This window comes from Hemiscyllium ocellatum, chromosome 42 (genome assembly GCF_020745735.1).
Source record: "Hemiscyllium ocellatum isolate sHemOce1 chromosome 42, sHemOce1.pat.X.cur, whole genome shotgun sequence".
Taxonomy (NCBI): domain Eukaryota; kingdom Metazoa; phylum Chordata; class Chondrichthyes; order Orectolobiformes; family Hemiscylliidae; genus Hemiscyllium; species Hemiscyllium ocellatum.
In genome coordinates this window covers 36,726,210-36,743,590 of record NC_083442.1, presented here as the reverse complement: position 1 = coordinate 36,743,590, position 17,381 = coordinate 36,726,210, and the positions used below count along the sequence as shown (strand labels likewise).

General features: G+C 42.1%; 1 protein-coding gene across 5 annotated transcripts in view; it reads left to right on the top strand.

Moving 5' to 3' along the window:
• The window catches only part of tjp1a (tight junction protein 1a), a 198,024-nt gene that overhangs the window by 87,102 nt on the left and 93,541 nt on the right, over positions 1-17,381 (top strand). For all 5 annotated transcript variants that reach the window (XM_060853901.1, XM_060853896.1, XM_060853902.1 and 2 more), the window contains exon 2: positions 15,703-15,759. In XM_060853901.1, the coding sequence (XP_060709884.1) occupies positions 15,703-15,759 (57 nt within the window). The remainder of the gene's footprint in view (positions 1-15,702; positions 15,760-17,381) is intronic.

The window sequence follows — 17,381 nt, the reverse complement described above, 5'->3', positions numbered from 1 at the left end:
TGGCTTGGATTTGGTGGGTGGCGGTGGCCCTGGAATTCAACTCCCCCTCCCACTCTGCCAAGAACAGGCAAATCATGGGCTGCCTCCATGGCCAAGTCTAAGCCACCTGATGCCTGGAGGAAGAACGCCTCATCTTCTGCTTTGGGGCCCTCCAACTTCAGTTTCCTCATCCCAGATCCAACCCTGTCCATCTTCTTTCCCACCTATTCGCTCCATCCTCCTTTCCAACCTATCACCATCACCACCCACCTGTATCTACATATTGCCTTTCCAGCTACCTAACCGCCACCCCCGCCCTCGTATTTATCTCTTAGCCCCCTTCTCTCCACCCTCACATAGCTGATGAAGAGTTTATGCCCAAAACGTCAATCCTCCTGCTGCTTGGATGCTGCCTGACCTGTGCTGCTTCCACGCCATGCTTATTGACTCTGGTGTTCCAGCATCTGCAGTCCTCACTTTCTCCCAGAAAGCCAGTTAGCTTTCCAATACAAAATGATCATCTTTGCAACCCAGCTTATCCTGAGACCAGTTGGAGTTCGGACAGTGATGATCTAAATGAGCACAGACTTTGGATTAAACTCAGAGGTAACACAGGGCATGTTCTCTCGTGCTCCGTCTTCTCCCCCACCACTTGCAAATATGCGATGTAGAGCAAGAAAGTCCTAATTCATTTCCAGGTGCTAAATATGTTTTCATAATGAACATTATGTAAAAGTTAAACCATGCTTTAAGATGTCCAGCACAGGAGAATGCTGTTTAAAAGAAACAATCCCTCATTTTTTTTTGTAGCCCAAGACTATTTGCATATGTTTTCATTTTGATTCTTTTAAAAATTATTTCATGGGATGTAAGGTTTCCTTAAAGTGAAGGAGTAGAACTTTTTGTGTGCATTGAATTGTTTTGATCTGATATGGTTGCAGTTTCAGTGAGAATCACAGTAGTATCAGATAAATGACTTTTTTCCTTTAAGGTGGACTACTTAGAAGATTGATGTAAAAAGTAGCTGGGGCATTTTCTTTTTCCATTCACTTGAACAAAGCATCCAACAAGGTTTTGCTAAATAGCTGCAATGCCCTATTTTCAGATCCACTTTTAACACTTGATAAGATTGAAAATACTCTGGAGTATTGTGCCCTGAGAGCACTCTTTGTTTGGCTCCGTGAATATTAGTGCAGTTACAAAGTGCTGCACTTGAAAATTTGCATTCACATTGTTTATTTTAATTGTACATTTTTTTGGATCCCTCTCTCTCTCCACAGATACAACCAGTCCTGCTGAGTTTTCCTGGCATATTTTATTATTTGTGCTTGTCTTTGGCATGAAGTGAGTTGCTGACGATAGACTTTGCAATTTTCCCTTACTATTGGAAGTCTGTATTTTTGAGGCCTAGCATGACGGTTGATGTGAAAATACACTGTGCAATACAAATTTAATGGTGTTTTCAATTTAGCACTGTTACTTGTATATGCCAAGAACTGTGTTTTAATTGTTCTTATTCAGGCTGTTTTATTAGCAAAGTGGTCAATCTTCCCTCACTACTACTTCTGATTTCTCTTCCTTCTGCTCACCATACCAATCAAAACTTACATGCTATGAACCAGGGAGTTGGATAAAGGGTTGCATCAAGTGAGTCAGAAAGGGGAAATGGGATGTAGAACAAAGAGCATTACAGCACAGGAACAGGCTCTTTGGGCCTCCAAGTCTGTGCTGATTCATATCTTCTATCTAACTCTGCTGCCTATTTTCTAAGGATCTGTATCCCTTTGTTCCTGCCCATTCATGTATCTGTCAAAATAATGCTGCGTGACGCTATTGTTCCCGCCCCTACCATCTCTGCTGGCAATGCGTTCCAGGCACTCACTATGAAGAACTTTCCAGGTGTATCTCCCTTAAACTTTTCCCCTCTCACTTTGAACTCATGACCCCTTATAATTGTGCCCTTTACTTTGGGCAAATGTTTCTTGCTATCCACCCAGTCTACGTGTCTCATGACTTTGTTGGCCTCAATCATTAGAGGGTGGCTCAGTGGTTAGCACTGCTGCCTCTCGGCACCAGGGACCCGGGTTTGACTCCACCTTCTGGCGACTGTGTGTGGAATTTGCACCTTCTCCCCATGTCTGCTTGGGTTTCGTCTGTGTACTCCAGTTTCCTCCCACAATCCAAAGATGTGCAGGTTAGGTGAATTAGATAAAAAATCTCTCCACGCTTCAGGCTCTCTGCCTTTATTCCTGATGAAGGGCTTTTGCCCGAAACGTCGATTTTACTGCTCCTTGGATGCTGCCTGAACTGCTGTGCGCTTCCAGCACCACTAATCCAGAATCCAGGTTAGGTGAATTGGCCATGCTAAATTGCCCATAGTGTTCAGGGGTGTGTAGGTTAGGTGCATGAGTCAGGGGAATGGGTCTGGGTGGGATAATCTCTAAATGATCGGTGTTGACTTGTTGGGCCAAGAGGCCTGTTTCCCCACAGTAGGGATTCTAGTCCTAATTCTAATCAGGTTCTCTCTCCTCCCTCAACCACCTCCTTTCCAATGAAAATAATCCTAATCTACTCAAGCTCTCCTCCTAGCTAGCACCCTCCACACCAGGTGACATCCTGGCGCACTTCCTCTGTACCTTTTGGTAATGTGGCAACCAGAACTGTACGCAGTACTCCAAATGTGGCTGAGCCAAAGTCTTATAAAACTGTGTGTATCTGGAGAAGAAAACAGCAAGTGGGAGTCAAGTTTAAAAACTATTTAGTAAAAAGATTTTGGGATCATTTAGATTCATGGAAGCCAATAGGTTTTTAATATCAATGGTGCAGGCCGTGTTGCCCATCTATATTGTATGCTTTCTTGGATAAGCTATTTTCATTTCATGATTTTTGTTTAGCATGATATTTCTTTTTAAGAAACAGTAAGGAGTGTTTAAGGAGTCATAGCTGTACTACAGTTGAGAGCCCCACCCTTCAGTGTGCTGTGGAACATTGTGTCACTATAGGACGTTTTCGTAAAAGGAAATAAGAGTATGCATGTGTATCTCCAGATGAACCACTTCAACATTTATTGTGAATGATTATTGGACTGTATAAAACTAAGCCTATCGTGAAGGCAAAAAAATTGGAAGATTGCAGTTAGCACATAATTCCATGGAAAGAAGAATAGCAACAGTTTTTAATCAGTAAATTCTTCTTAACTTTTAACGCATTTGGAGTTATAAGCACAATGAATTAATTTTGTTTCAGAATTCACTTTTTAGGGGAATAGCCACATCTGGTCATGAGAATGCAGTGAAACAAGTTGAATATCTCAATGACAGCAACGTTAGGGTGACATTGAACTCCTGATATTGAAGGTGTGTGCATGTGTTACGTAGGTGGCCTTTCTTCGAAAACACAATAAATAGCTTATTAATTAATAGGAAAAGACAATTAAATAGTGAGAGTATGTTTTGTGCATTTATGTTTGTTAATGTGTCGATGCATTTTTGGAATGAGTGTTGTTGGGTAAACCAGCATTTGTTGCCCAACCTTTGTTGTTCACTATGATTAGATTAGGCAGTTCAGAGGAGAGCTGATTTTTTTTTCCCCTCTGAGGAATGTTCATTCCTAGTTGGGGGTTTCAATGGCCATCTAGCAACTTAGAGTCATAGAGATGTACAGCCTGAAAACTGACCCTTCAGTCCAATTTGTCTTTGCCGACCAGATATCCCAGCCTAATCTAGTCACATTTGCCAGCACTTGATCCATATTCCTCTAAATCCTTCCTAATCATATACCCATCAAGATGCCAAATGTTGCAATCAAACCAGCCTCCACCACTTGGTCTGGCAGCTCATTCCATTCACGTACCACTCTCTGTGAAAAAGTTGCCCCTTTGATCCCTTTTATATCTTTCCCCCCTCACCCTAAACCTATGCCCTCTAGTTCTGGACTCCCCCACCCAGGGAAAAGACTTTGTCTGTTTATCCTATCCACGCCCCTCATTTTATAAACCTCTATATAAAGTCACCCCTCAGCCTCTAACGCTCCAGGGAAAACAGCCCGAGCCTATTCAGCCTCTCCCTATAAGCTGAAATCCTCCAACCCTGGCAACATCCTTGTAAATCTTTTCTGAACCCTTTCAAGTTTCACAACATCCTTCCTATAGGAAGGAGACCAGAATTGCAAGCAATATTCCAACAGTGGCCGAACCAATGTCCTGTCCAGCCACAATATGACCCCTCAACTCTTGTGCTCAATACTGTGACCAATGAAGGAAAGCATACCAAACGCTGCCTTCACTATCCTATCTACCTGCGACTCCACTTTCAAGGAACTATGAACCTGCACTCCAAGGTCTCTTTGTTCAGCAACATTCCCTAGGTCCTTACCATAAGGTGTATAAGTTCTGCTCTGATTTGCTTTCCCAAAATGCAGCACCTCACATTTATCTAAATTAAACTCCATCTACCACTTCTCACCCCATTGGCCCATCTGATCAAGAACAGGTTGTAATCTGAGGCAACTTTCTTTGCTGTCCACTACACCACCAATTTTGGTGTCATCTGGAAACTTATGCCTCTTATGTTCATAGGGGAGTTTGCACATTCTCCCTGTGTCCTCTGGGTGCTCTAGTTTCCTCCCACAGTCCTTAGATGTGCAGGTTAGGTGGATTGGCCATGCTAAATTGCCCATTGTGTCCAGGGACATACAGGCAAGGTGGGTTGGCCATGGGAAATGTAGGGTTACAGGAATGGGGTGCATCTGGATGGGATGTTGTTTGGAGGGTTGATGTGGACCCAATGGGCTAAAAGGCCTCCTTTCACACTGTAGGGATTCTGAGATTGTTTGCGATTAAAGAATCCCTATAGTTAGCAAAATTTTTATAACAACAGTCTGGAATCAAACACAGATTCAGTTGCTTGGGAAGCTTAATTTTTTACTGTGTTAACTTGCTCTCTTGAGTGATGTCTTCAAATTAGTAGTAATTACTTTAAAATCCTGTTTATGCAGCATGCTTTTTAATTGGCCTCTAAATGCCCCAGGATGCTGAGTGCAAGTGTAAATCAGTGATGTTTACAATTTTAAATCTCCATGCATTAATCTGTCTGACTCCACTGATCCGTTACATTGATTTTAGTGAGTCACATGAGCCATTCACAAACAAAACAAATGGTCTGTCAGCAACATTTGGTGCTGTCTGAGTGGGTGTGTCACGATTAAATCAAACCGTGGAGCTTCTAAATGTCAAAAAGTTAAATTGAAGTAAAAGAAAGATAACTGAAATATGCAGTGTTGATCTTGACCTGCATTGTACAATCATTGTTATTCTAGAACAAAACAAAGCAGTAAATCCTTCATAATAAATACTTTACGAAATATCTTTGAATGTGATTTACTATATTTTCCTACATTTTGTTCAGTGAAGATGTGGCAGTGATTTTTCTCCTCTCTTGTGCTATTTGCCAAGCAATTCTAAATTGGGCTCTTCCTAGAAAAGAATGTGGAAGAGCCAGTCCCCTGAACTATTCCTGGTAATGGGATTGTGGAATGGTTAGCTTGACAGCAGCTGTCTCAGAAAAGATAGAAATCGAGAGACAAAAGCTTGAAATTCTGTCTAAAATGAATTTTACTTCCATAAGATAATAAATCTTGAGAAATTTCTTCACCTAGAGGATGGAATTCTCCATAGAAAGAAGTTAAAACCAAAATTTGAATGTTTTCAAGGAGTTAGAGAAGTTCTTAGACTGAATGGTATGGGGTGAAACTGGGTTACAGGTTCCTGAGTTGGATGATCAGTCATGATTGTGTTGGATGGGTCTCCTACTCCTATTTTCTATCTTTGAGGTTGTTACTTAGGCAACATGACACAATCTATTGCTGTGTGTGTGTTTTTGCCTGTGTTTCTGTCTCTCTGTGTCTGTCTCTCGCTTATGGTCTCTGCCGTTTTCCCATCCACCTACCTCTTATTTTCCTTCCCTCCTCAACAGCCCCCACTTGTACATAGTCATGGAGGTGTACAGCATGCACTTGGCCCATATCCCCCTCAATCCTTCCTATTCATATACCCATCCAGATGCCTTTTAAATGTTGCAGTTGTACCAGCCTCCACCACTTTCTCTGGCAGCTCATTCTATACACATACCACCCTTTGTGTGAAAAAGTTCCCCCTTAAGTCAGTGTTAAATCTTTCACTTCTCACCCTAAACCTATGCCCTCTAGTTCTGGACTCCCCCACTATTGATTTTAAACTTGTCAACTATTCACCAGATTAATTTGACATTGGCAACCTTCACAGTTCTCTACCTAAGGTTTTACTGATGTGCATAAAGTATATGGAATATGCTCGCTCCTCAGTCAACAGTTATTGCAAGTTTGGTAAAGAGCATTGCAAGAAATAACTGTCTTTGATTCCGTACAAATGAGTTAGCATCACAATAGGTGATTCCAACGAATACTGACACCTACAGTCCACGTTTGTTAAAATATTCTCTTCCAAAGAATGTAAAATGATGCTGAGTTAAGCCACAATCCAAGGTGAAGATCTCTGAGCATTCTAGACACTGGCATGAAAACTTCTTGGTATTGTAGAGTTGCTTTGTTCTTTCTGTTGCAAATTTTGGTGAAAATTGAACAAAAGTAGAATCTTTAAACCATCAACGCTTTAAAATGGGGAAATGAGTTTGCTTCCCAACTTCCTCAAATGGGTGTAATAGGTGATATTTGATTATTTTGCCACATTTCTATTGGGGGCACAAAAACAGTTGCTGGAAAAGTCAGCAGGTCTAGCAGCACCTGTGAAGAGAAATCAGAGTTAATGTTTTTGGTCCAGTGACCCTTCAGGATTGGAGGAAGGGTCGCTTGACCCAAAACTTTAATTCTGATTTCTATCCTCAGATGCTACCAGACCTGGTGAACTTTTCCAGCAATTTCTGTTTTTATTTCTGATTTACAGCATTAGTGATTCTTTAGGTTTTTATTTCTTCTGGGGAGGTTTGCTATGCAGACATTTAAGAAAATACTTGATGACTCAAAGCTTTATCCCAGTGAAGGAGCATGATTCTGGGAAGTGGATAAACTGATGGTGGTTAATGGCGGAAGTTAACGATATTATCAAATTGAAAGAAAAAGGGCAAGTAGTGGATGTAATATATTTGGATTTTCGGAGGGTGTTTGATAAGATCAGGCTCTGTAGTGTATGAACCTAAGGCGTTGAAGGTAATATATTTGCATAGAGAAAGGATTGGCTAACTAATAGAGAACAGAATTGGGACAAGGAATGTACTTCCAGATGGCAACCTCTAACTAGTGGAGTGCCACAGGGATCAGTGCTGGATTACAAGTTTTTACAATAAGCATTAATGACTGAGATAAGGAAAGTGAATATTCCCATCTCCAAGTTTGTAGCTGACAGAAAAATAGGTGGCAGAACTTGCAGTGAGCATGACACAAGGTGTCTGCAGAGAGATATGGACAGGTTAAATAAGTGAGTGAAGTCTTGGCAGATGGAATATTATGCGGAGAATAGTGAGGTCATCCAGGAAGAGCAGAGGTGCTGCATATTAAGTGGAGAAAGATTGTAGAAAGCTATAGCACAGAGGGTTTGGAAGACCTCGTCCATGAATCTCAAATAGCTAGCAGCCAAGTTCACAGGGTAATAGGGAAGGCAAATGGAATGTTGGACTTTTTGTCAGAGGGAATTGAGTATAAAAGTTTTAGCAAAGCCTTTCTACTATGAGAGCGTGAGGACTGCAGATCCTGGAGTACCTAAGTTGAAAAATGTGGTGCTGGAAAAGCACAGCAGGTCAGGCAGCATCCGAGGAGCAGGAGAATCGACATTTCGGGCATAAGCCCTTCAACAGGAATGTGGGGAGTGGTGAAGGGGGCGGAGAGATAAATAGGGGGTTGGGCTTGGGGGTAGGTAGCTGGGAAGGCGATTGGTAGATGGTAGGAGTGATAGGGTGGAGTGGATAGTTGGAAAGGAAGGTGGACATGTAAGACAGTTCAAGAGACGGTGTTGAGTTGTTAGGCCGTTTCTGGGATGAGGTGGGGGAGGGGAAATGAGGAAACTGGTGAAATCAATTTGTTGATGCCGTGTGGTTGGAGGATCCCAACGTGGAAGATGAGGCCTTCTTCCTCCACTCGTCGGGTGGCTTGGATTTGGCAGTGGAGGGGGCCCAAGACTTGCATGTCCTTGGCAGGGTGGGAGGGGGAGTTGAAGTGGTTGGCCACAGCCCAGTGGGGTTGTTTAGTTTGTGTGTCCCAGAGATGTTCCCTGAAGCATTCCATGAGTTGGTGTTCTGTCTCCTCAATGTAGAGGAGACCACATCAAGAGCAGCAGACACTGTAGGTGAGGTATTTGGATGCGCAGGAAAATGCGTAGGTGCCTTTGACGGAGGTGATAGCGGTGGTGTAGGTGCAGGTTTTACACCTTTTGCAGCAGAATGGGTGGGTTGGTGGTGGGGGTGTGGACCTAATGAGGGAGTCGTGGAGAAGATGGTCTCTCTGGAATGTTGATAAGGGAGGGAAATATATCCCTGGTTGTGGGGATTGATTGGAGGTTGCAGAAATGGCAGAGGATAATCCGCTCTATCTGGAATTAGTGGGGTGGAAACTGAAGACTGGGAGAGCAGGTGGTGGTTTCTATCTTTGTTGCATTTGGAGGGATGGAGTTCAAAGGTGGAAGTGTGCACAGTGGAAGAGATGAGCTGGATGGCATTATTGACCACATGGGAGGGAAAATTGTGGTCCTCGAAATATGAGGCCATCTGGCATTTTCTAGCGTGGAATTGCTCCTCCTGGGAGCAGACATGGCAGAGTTGGAGGATTTGGAAGTAAGGGATAGCATTTTCACAGGAGAGGGGTGAGAGGAGGTGTAGTCCAGGTAGCTGTGGGAGTTGGTGGGTTTGAAGTAGATTTGTGTTGAGACTATCGATGTAGACAGGGGGGTCCAGGAAGGGGAGAGTGGTATCTAAGATGGTTCAGATGAACTTGAGGTAAGGGTGGAATGTGTTCGTGAAGTTGATGAACTGTTCAACCTCCTTGTGGGAGCATGAGATGACACCGATACAGTCATCACTGTAGCGGAGGAAAAGGTGGGGAATGGTGGCAGTGCAACTGCGAAAGATGGGCTGTTCCACATATCTGATGAAGAGGCAGGCATAGCTGGAGCCCATGCAGGTGCCCCTTTGGTCTGATGGAAGTGGGAGGTTTCTAAGGAGAAATTGTTGAAGGTGAGGACCATTCCACCACCTGAATGAGTGTCAGTGAAAGTGTACTGGTTGGGTCAGTGGGAGAGGAAGAAACAGAGGGCTTGGAGACCTTTGCTATGGTGGATGGATGTGTACAGGGACTGGCTGTCCATGGTGAAGATGAGGAATGGTGGAGGCCAGGGAAATTGAAGTCATAGAGGAGATAGGTGTGGGTGGTGTCCCAAATGTACATGGGGAGTCCCTGGATCAAGGGGGATAGGATAGTGTCCAGATATGAGAAGATAGGTATCTTGATATGATAAGGTGGGGCAGGAGCATGCAGAGAAGATGGGTCAAACTGGGCAGTGAAGTTTGAATTTTGGGGAAGAGGTAGAGCTGGGCAGTGTGGGCTTCTGGGACCATGAGGTTGGAGGTTGTGGATGGGAGATCCTCTGAGATGATGAGGTTGTGGATGGTCTGGGAGATGATTTGGTGATGGGAGGTGAAGTCGTGGTCAAGGGGACAGTATGAGGAGGTATCAGTGAGTTGGTGCCTAGGGTCAGCAGTGTAGAGGTTGGTGAGCCAAACTATGACAACATCCCCCTTGTTCTCTGGTTTAATGGTGAGGTTGAGTTTGGAGCAGAGTGCTGCGCTTTGTGAGGGAGAGAAGTTGGGGTGGGTGATTTGGGTAAATAGCTTGAAGTGGTCAGTGTCATGGTGGCAGTTGAAGATTGAGGTTGAGGGCAGGTAACAGACTAGCAAAGGGTGTCCAAGTGGATGGGGTATGTTGGAGGTGGGAGAAGAGGTCCTTGGAGGGTGGGTGAGAATCCTGATGGAAAAAGTAAGTCTGGAGATGGTGGAAGAAAGATTTGATGTCCCAACGCATGTTGAATTCATTGATTTGGGAGCATAGTCGGATGCAAGTGAGACCTTTTTACTCAGGACAGATCATTCATCCTCCATGAGGTGGTGGTCTGGGGGATGGTAAAAGCTCAGCATGGCTGGGAGGAAGGACCTGGTGTAGAGCTGGAGTTGGATGTGGCTGTGGTCAATGTCGTTGGTGAATTTCACCAAAGGAAGTGACGTAAACCATAGTGGTTGGGGTGGAGGGTGGTGGAAGCGATGTTCTATGTGATGTCATTTGAAGTGAGGTCATTAAATGGCTGATATAGGCAGATTCTTAATTAGTAAAGGAATTGAGAGTAATAAGGAAAGGGCAGAAAAATGGTGTTGAGGATCATCAAGTAATTAGATCTCATTAAATGATAGCAGAATTGATTGGTTGATTGGCCTTAGAATGCTCCCATGTCTTATCTGAAATGAATGTTCTGTCGCCAGGTTTGCAGGTGGCATGAGTTTGCAGAGAAATACAGGGCAAAATCTTAGAAGGTGAAACATAAGATCAGAAGATATGAAGTCTTGCACTTTGACAAGAGGAATAAAGGAGTTGATTATTTTTAAATGGAAGAAAGATTAAAGAAAAGTATGACGCAGAGGGATTTAGATGCCCTTAATCATGAAATGGGAGCAGGAGTAGGCCATTCGGCTCCTTGAGCTTGTTTTGCATTTGATAGGATTGTGGTTGATCTGACATTGCTCACGTATAGTTTCCTGTGCTTTCTGTTACCCTTGATTTCCCTTGCTGATCGAGTCTATTTTTCTTGGCCTTAAATTCATGCAAGGACTCCATCCCCACAGCACTCTGCAGAAAGGAGTCCCAAAGATTCTCAACCGTCTTGAGAAGAAATTCCTTTTCATCTCAGTCTTAAATTGGCACTCCTTTATTCTGGAGCAAAGGAGAAAGTGAGGATAGAGATGTACAGCATGGAAACGGACCCTTCGATCCAACTCGTCCATGCTGACCAGATGCTGGAGGTCAGAGTCAAAAAGTGTGGTGCTAGAAAAACACAGCCAGTCAGGCAGCATTTGAGGAGCAAGATAGTTGATGTTTTGAGCATAAGCTTTCTTTCCTGATGAGCTTATCCTCGAAACGTCGACTCTCCTCGAATGCTACCTGACTGGCTGTGCTTTTCCAGCACCACACTTTTTGACTCCTTTATTTTGAGACAGTAGAGCTGAAGGTTATCAGATCTGTCAAGATCCCATTGAATTTCTAAGTAGATTTGGTGGACCGAATAACTTAAAAGATAGTTGGAAAATTTCTCTCGGTGTGGCCCCAGAAAAACTGTATTCAAACATCTAAATAAACATCAAATGGCTGCCTAAAAGTCAGTAATGAATCATTGTAAAATTTATAAGTTCAATCTTGGTGGTGGATAGAACTGACATTGAATTATCAGTGATTGCTGTGCTGCGAGTGCCTTGCTGCCACAAGCCAACGGGCCATGTACCTTCTCTGATGTTTTATGGTTATAACCGAAAAAGTGAAGAGGATCATATTTTCATAATAATACAAGGTTTTAATTTTTTATTTATTTTTTAATTAGACCTAGATTTGGTAAGGGTTTCTCCCTCTCTCACCCACTGGAAAAATTATGTTCGTGATGTTTTTAGCAAAATATAATGGTAGCTTGCTGAATTGTACCTGCACTGTCCTGTTTAGCTGTGGATCAAAGACATCAAAAGATTCGTTATAGATACTTCCCCTGATACATGGAGCAAGTGTTTTGTCGAGATCCTCTGAGCTATGTACGCACTTGATTGAAATGCAAACGATGGGCACAATTTCAGGTGATTAAATTGCCACTAAAGATTAAGATGCACTGATTTAAGTAAATATTGGAAATATAAATATAGCTCTTAAAGTTCACCGAAGACGCAAGTATCTAATTTTGACTTGATGTCTGCAATAGAAAATTGATGCATTAAAATTTTTAATGCATACAGATTTAATTGTAGTATTTTGAACCCTTTATACAAAGCACTCCTGCTTTGAAATTGCTTTGGTTATGTTTCACATTTGTGGCACTGGATAAATGCAAGTTACTGTAGGCTCTGTGGATAAATATAGACTGATAGACTGTGGTGCTAAGCCATACAGACCCCCCAGGAATGTCTGAGTTTAGTTGTGTGGTCTGTGCTGAGCTGGCTGATGTTGACTGCAGCAGGGAAGGAGAAAGTTCTAATTAGCTTCATCACCTCAGGGAGAGAAATCAGCAATTTTTCCTGTCCTTAGTACTGTGCAGCAATCCCTCCTAAGCACTTAATTGCCTCTATACAGTACTTTTAACATTCTAAGAAATTTAAAGTTGGAGGGAGTAATAGAATTGCAGAAGTGAGCACCTGTAGTCTTCTATTTGAAGATAATTAAGGCTGATTTAGGACTTAATGTTGGTGAGATTGAGAGGAGTGATTGACTGTATGCCTGTGGGTAGCTAGAAGCAATTACTAACCAAAGAGGTGGCAACATAATGGAGGTTGGGGAAGGGAATAGACACCGAATGATGGGAAGCAGCAAAGAGAACTCTAGGTATTGGGGAGGCAGGGGGAATAGACTCCAGGTGTTGGAGAGAAAATGGATTCCAGGTGTCGGAAGTGGGGGATTGGATTCTGGCTGTTGGAGATTGAGGAAAGGAATGGATTTTGGTGTTTTGTGATGGGGAATGGGTGGGTGGTGTACTGGTTAGTGTACTGTAGTGCAGCCCCTGAACGTTCAGTGGAAAATTTCCTTTGTTTTGGGAGGAATGTACAGGCTACAGAAGTGGTGGGGTAACAGTCTCCATGTGATGGGAAGGGTGGTATTAGGGAGGAGTGGATGTAGTCTTCAGGTATTGTGGGGGTGTGGTAGATGAAAATGCTCACAGATGTTTGGTCGTCAGAGACCAGGCACATTTCAGATTTGATCTGGGACTTAAAGACTCTGAATATTGTGTCAGCAGGTGGACAAATTGCAGATGCTGGAAAGGAAATTTCTGTGAGGTGTGAGGAGGAGTTGAAGGTTGTATGCAGATGGGAGAATGTGTTGTTGGAAAAGCATAGCAGGTCAGGCAGCATCCGAGGAGCAGGAGAATTGACGTTTCAGGCCTGGAGTCCTTCAAATAAACTGAAACTTTGATTCTCCTGTTCCTCAGATGCTGCCTGACCTGTTGTACTTCTCCAGCAACACACTCGACTCTGTGTTCTCCAGCATCTGCCGACCTCACCCTCACTTTCTCCTTCTGCAGATGCAGAGTATTGAGACGGGGCCTGTGAACTTAGTGTTGTGGGAGAGTGATGATAGCTTTTGGGGCTAGACATACTCTAGCTTTTATGTTATCTATCAACTGTTCAGAGATATTATTGCAACCACTACGCTGTAAAACCCTCGCTCTTTGGTTTTTAGGTTTGAGGGCAGACGGTTGCTGAGTTTCAGCTTTGGAGTGTGTACTCCAAAGTGTTGAGTTTAGAGGAAAATAAGAATTGCAGTTGAGTTTGAATAATGCTGAATAGATTGAGCTGAAAAAAAAGGAATAGACAGGCAGGAGGCTGGAAGAACACAGCAGGCCAGACAGCATCATGAGTGGAAAAGTCGATGTTTCGGGTTTAACCCTTCAGGACTTCTTATGCCTGAAATGTCGACTTCTTTATCTGATGCTGCCTTGCTTGCTGTGTTCTTTCAGCCTCCTGTCTGTCTGTTTTGGATTGCAGCATCTGTAGTTTTTTTTTGCCTCAAAAATAAAATAAGAAACAGAGGAACAATCTGAAGACTTACATCCTGATTAAACACCACAAAACTATAATGAACAGTGTTTTAGATGGGGTGGCCATCTAAAGAGAAAGAGAAAGTAGATCTGAATATGTTGAGGCATTTGAAAAGGAAATTTTGCAGCCATCCTTTTAAGCACTGGTCTGTAAACAGGCGGTCGTGTGGCACAGAGGCAGTGACCCTTCCTCCTGAACGAGGGTTTAAGTTCCACCTGTTCTGAACCTAGGTTAATTTGAAATTATTTTAAAAAGCATAAAATAAAAATGGTCCTTACATGGGATTACAGCATTTATTATTCTGTTCTTTTACACTCTTTGTTTTAAAATTCTGAATAAATTTTAAATTAATTAAGATTTTCCCTGACAGATTTCTTTTATTGCTGTTGATTTTAGACTCTTCCATTTGGTACGATTTTCTACATTTGAGTGCTATGTTCGACATATGTAATCCACTGGAGATTCTGTTCAGCATAAACTTGTTTAAATATGCAACATACCTGGTTCGATTAGTGTTGAGGCAATGCATTAATGTTCATATCCAATCTGTTGAAAAGCTATTTGTAGCGATGGTTGTGAAAATGAAGGATTTCAGATGTATTAAAACGTGTTGTCCATCTTATGTCTCCTGCTTGGTACCGTTAGTTCTGGGACAAATCTGTGTATTGGAATATGCAATCTTGCACCAACGTTGTTTGAACAAAGCTTTGTGTTCTGTATTGATGAAAGGCTGACTATACTCTTTGGTAATCTTTGTGAAATTAGAAAGCCTCCTATGAAATTGATCTATTAATTATGATTAAGCCACTTTCCAGTTTGTAGGAAATCATGGAGCTGAGAGTTTAAAAAGAAGCATGTCAAATAAAATCACATTTGATTTGATATGTATGTTCGGTACACTTAGTTTTTTAATATCTCGTGGTATTGGGTGGTTGTAACTTTCTTGATAAACTAAATTGAATGTTTCTTGTTCTATGCTATGTGGCTTCAGAAAATATTGTTTTGGATTTGTCTATCCCTGTATCAATCACCAATTTATAAAGTGCACGAGAGCATCTTTATTCCTTTCTTGTCTACTCTATCAAGTGTGATCCTGGATTGAGCTTTTGCACAGAACCTTTCAAAACTGAGATATCACAAAATGCACTTCAATCAAATGTTGCTTTTATGGTGAGGGCATGATTGTGAGTCAAGCCAAATCTGGTGATGAAAAGGTAATCAGTTGTGAATCACATGTGTTTACATCTGTGTTCCTTTGGACTTGAGAGTGATGAGGTCAACCATGCCAAGGAATGATCAATGTGGTTCAGGGTTTTACTGGAGCCCGGACATTTAAGATGGAGATCGTGGAATTGAGTGAGCAGTTTAACTAATGCAGAAGTATTGTTTTGAATAGAAATTCAGAAATTGAGAATTTGAGGTTTGAAATGTTTTGGTCGGTGACTTGGGAAAGGTTTTTATCTGGATGCAGAAGCTTGAAGGTGTTTGAGTTTGAGGAACTGATCAGAAGTTATTGAACCCTGCAAGTTTCTGCACGTTTTTGTGTAGTTTTTGGGATTTTATAATTATTTGGTCACTGGAAACAGAAAATCTGACCCATGCAATTTGTTGGAAAACGGAAAAGTTAGAAGTATTGAGATTTAAGTGCTTTGCTTCTGTTAATATGAATTTGTGTTGTGGATCCGGACTGATACACATTTCCAGTTGCATGGTGTTTTGTTCCAAAATTCAGTGTCCTGTTAGAAGCATTTTTTTTTTGGAAAGCCTGTAAGCATGATTTTTCCGATGGGATTTTTGTAATTACTTGAATTCTGTAGTTAATTTAGAACTCATCGGAACAAAATTTAAATGATCATTTCATAAATTTAGAATGCAGAGATTGTTTTAATTGTACCTCCTTTTCTTGTAGACTACAGTTATGGAGGAAACGGTGATCTGGGAACAGCAGACAGTTACACTTCACAGGGTGAGTCACCAGCTACATTTAACTATGCTGTGAATTTCAGGATATTAAGTAGCCAGTTGTACAATGGTTCAAGGCCAGATGGCAGGAAATGACAGAAGGCAACTTTTTTTTTCCTTTAAATTTCTCGAACCTGATAGATATAGTTCCAACTGATAGAGTTCTGACAGAAATTTGTGTATCAAATAAAGGATGCTACCATATTAACTAAGTTGGTAAAGAAAATCTGTAACTGAGCCATTTCAACTAGGCTGATTCCTCAGCTGTTCTGATACAGAAAAGTGGTAATGGAGAGGTTTGTGATTAACTTTACCATTTGAATTAGGTAGTAGAAATATCAACCAGGGTTCGGGTTCTTTTTCTTGGTTGCTATCCTGTGATCCCTCCTAGAAGGTACATAGACATGTAGAACATAGGAAGAGGCCATTTGGACCTTTTGAGCCTGCTCTGCCATTCCTCATGATTGTGGCTGATTTTCTAACTCAGTGGCCTAATTCTGCTTTCTCCCCACAACCTTTGATCTCATTTGTCCCAAGTGCTATATTTACCTGCCCCTTGAAGACATTCCATGCTTTGGCATCAACTACTTTGTGGTAATGAATTCTACAGGCTCACCACTCTTTGGTGAAAAAATGCCTCCTCATCTCTATCCTAAATGGTCTACCCTGAATCCTCAGACTGTGATACCATTGTGAACATCCTCTCTGCGTTTACCCTATCTGGCACTGTTAGAATTTTAGGTCTCTATAAGGTTTCTCCTCATTCGTCTGAACTCCAGCGAAAATAATCCTAATCTAGTCCATCTATCTCTCGCACGCCAGTCCCGCCATCCCCGGAATCAGCCAGGTAAACCTACGCTGCACTCCCTCGAGAGCAAAAGCGTCCTTCCTAAGAAAAGGAGTCCAACATACCATTCACCTTCTTTACAACTGGCTGCACCTGCATGCTTACCTTCAACAACTGGTGCACACGGCATCCAGGTCCGGCTGTACCCCCTCCTCTCCCAATTGATCGCCATTCAGGTAGTAATCTGCCACCTTGTTTTTACTTCCAAAGTGAATAACCACACATTTTATCCAAATTATACTGCATCTGCCATTAAATTGTCTGCTCACCCAATTGGTTCAGATCATTCTGAAGGATCTCTGCATCCTCGTCACACTTCGCCCTCCCACCCAAATGCAAACTTTGAGGGAACAAAATGTAGCATCTCATTCAAATCAAGGAATATATATTGTGAATAGCTGGGGTCCCAGCACCAATCCCTCTAGCACAGTGCTCGTTACAGATTGAAAAGGATCCACTGATTCCTACAACTTGCTTCCTCTCTGTCAACCAGTTTTCTATCCAACTCTGGACATTTCCCTCAATCCCATGTGTTATGGACTAGGCCACACCACTCAAAACATTCTTAAGCAGACAGCCCGGACCATAACTTTGCAATTTGTTTTGGTAAGTGTACAGTGAAAATTAACCGGAGTATGTTAGTGAGTTGACTGCTAGATTTTAGAACAGACAAAAATTTATTTACAAAATTACACAATGAAGCACACAGAACAGAATAAAGAACCCCAATAGAACTCCGTCTATCCAAACTAGATTTAATTATGCTATTCTGAATATAT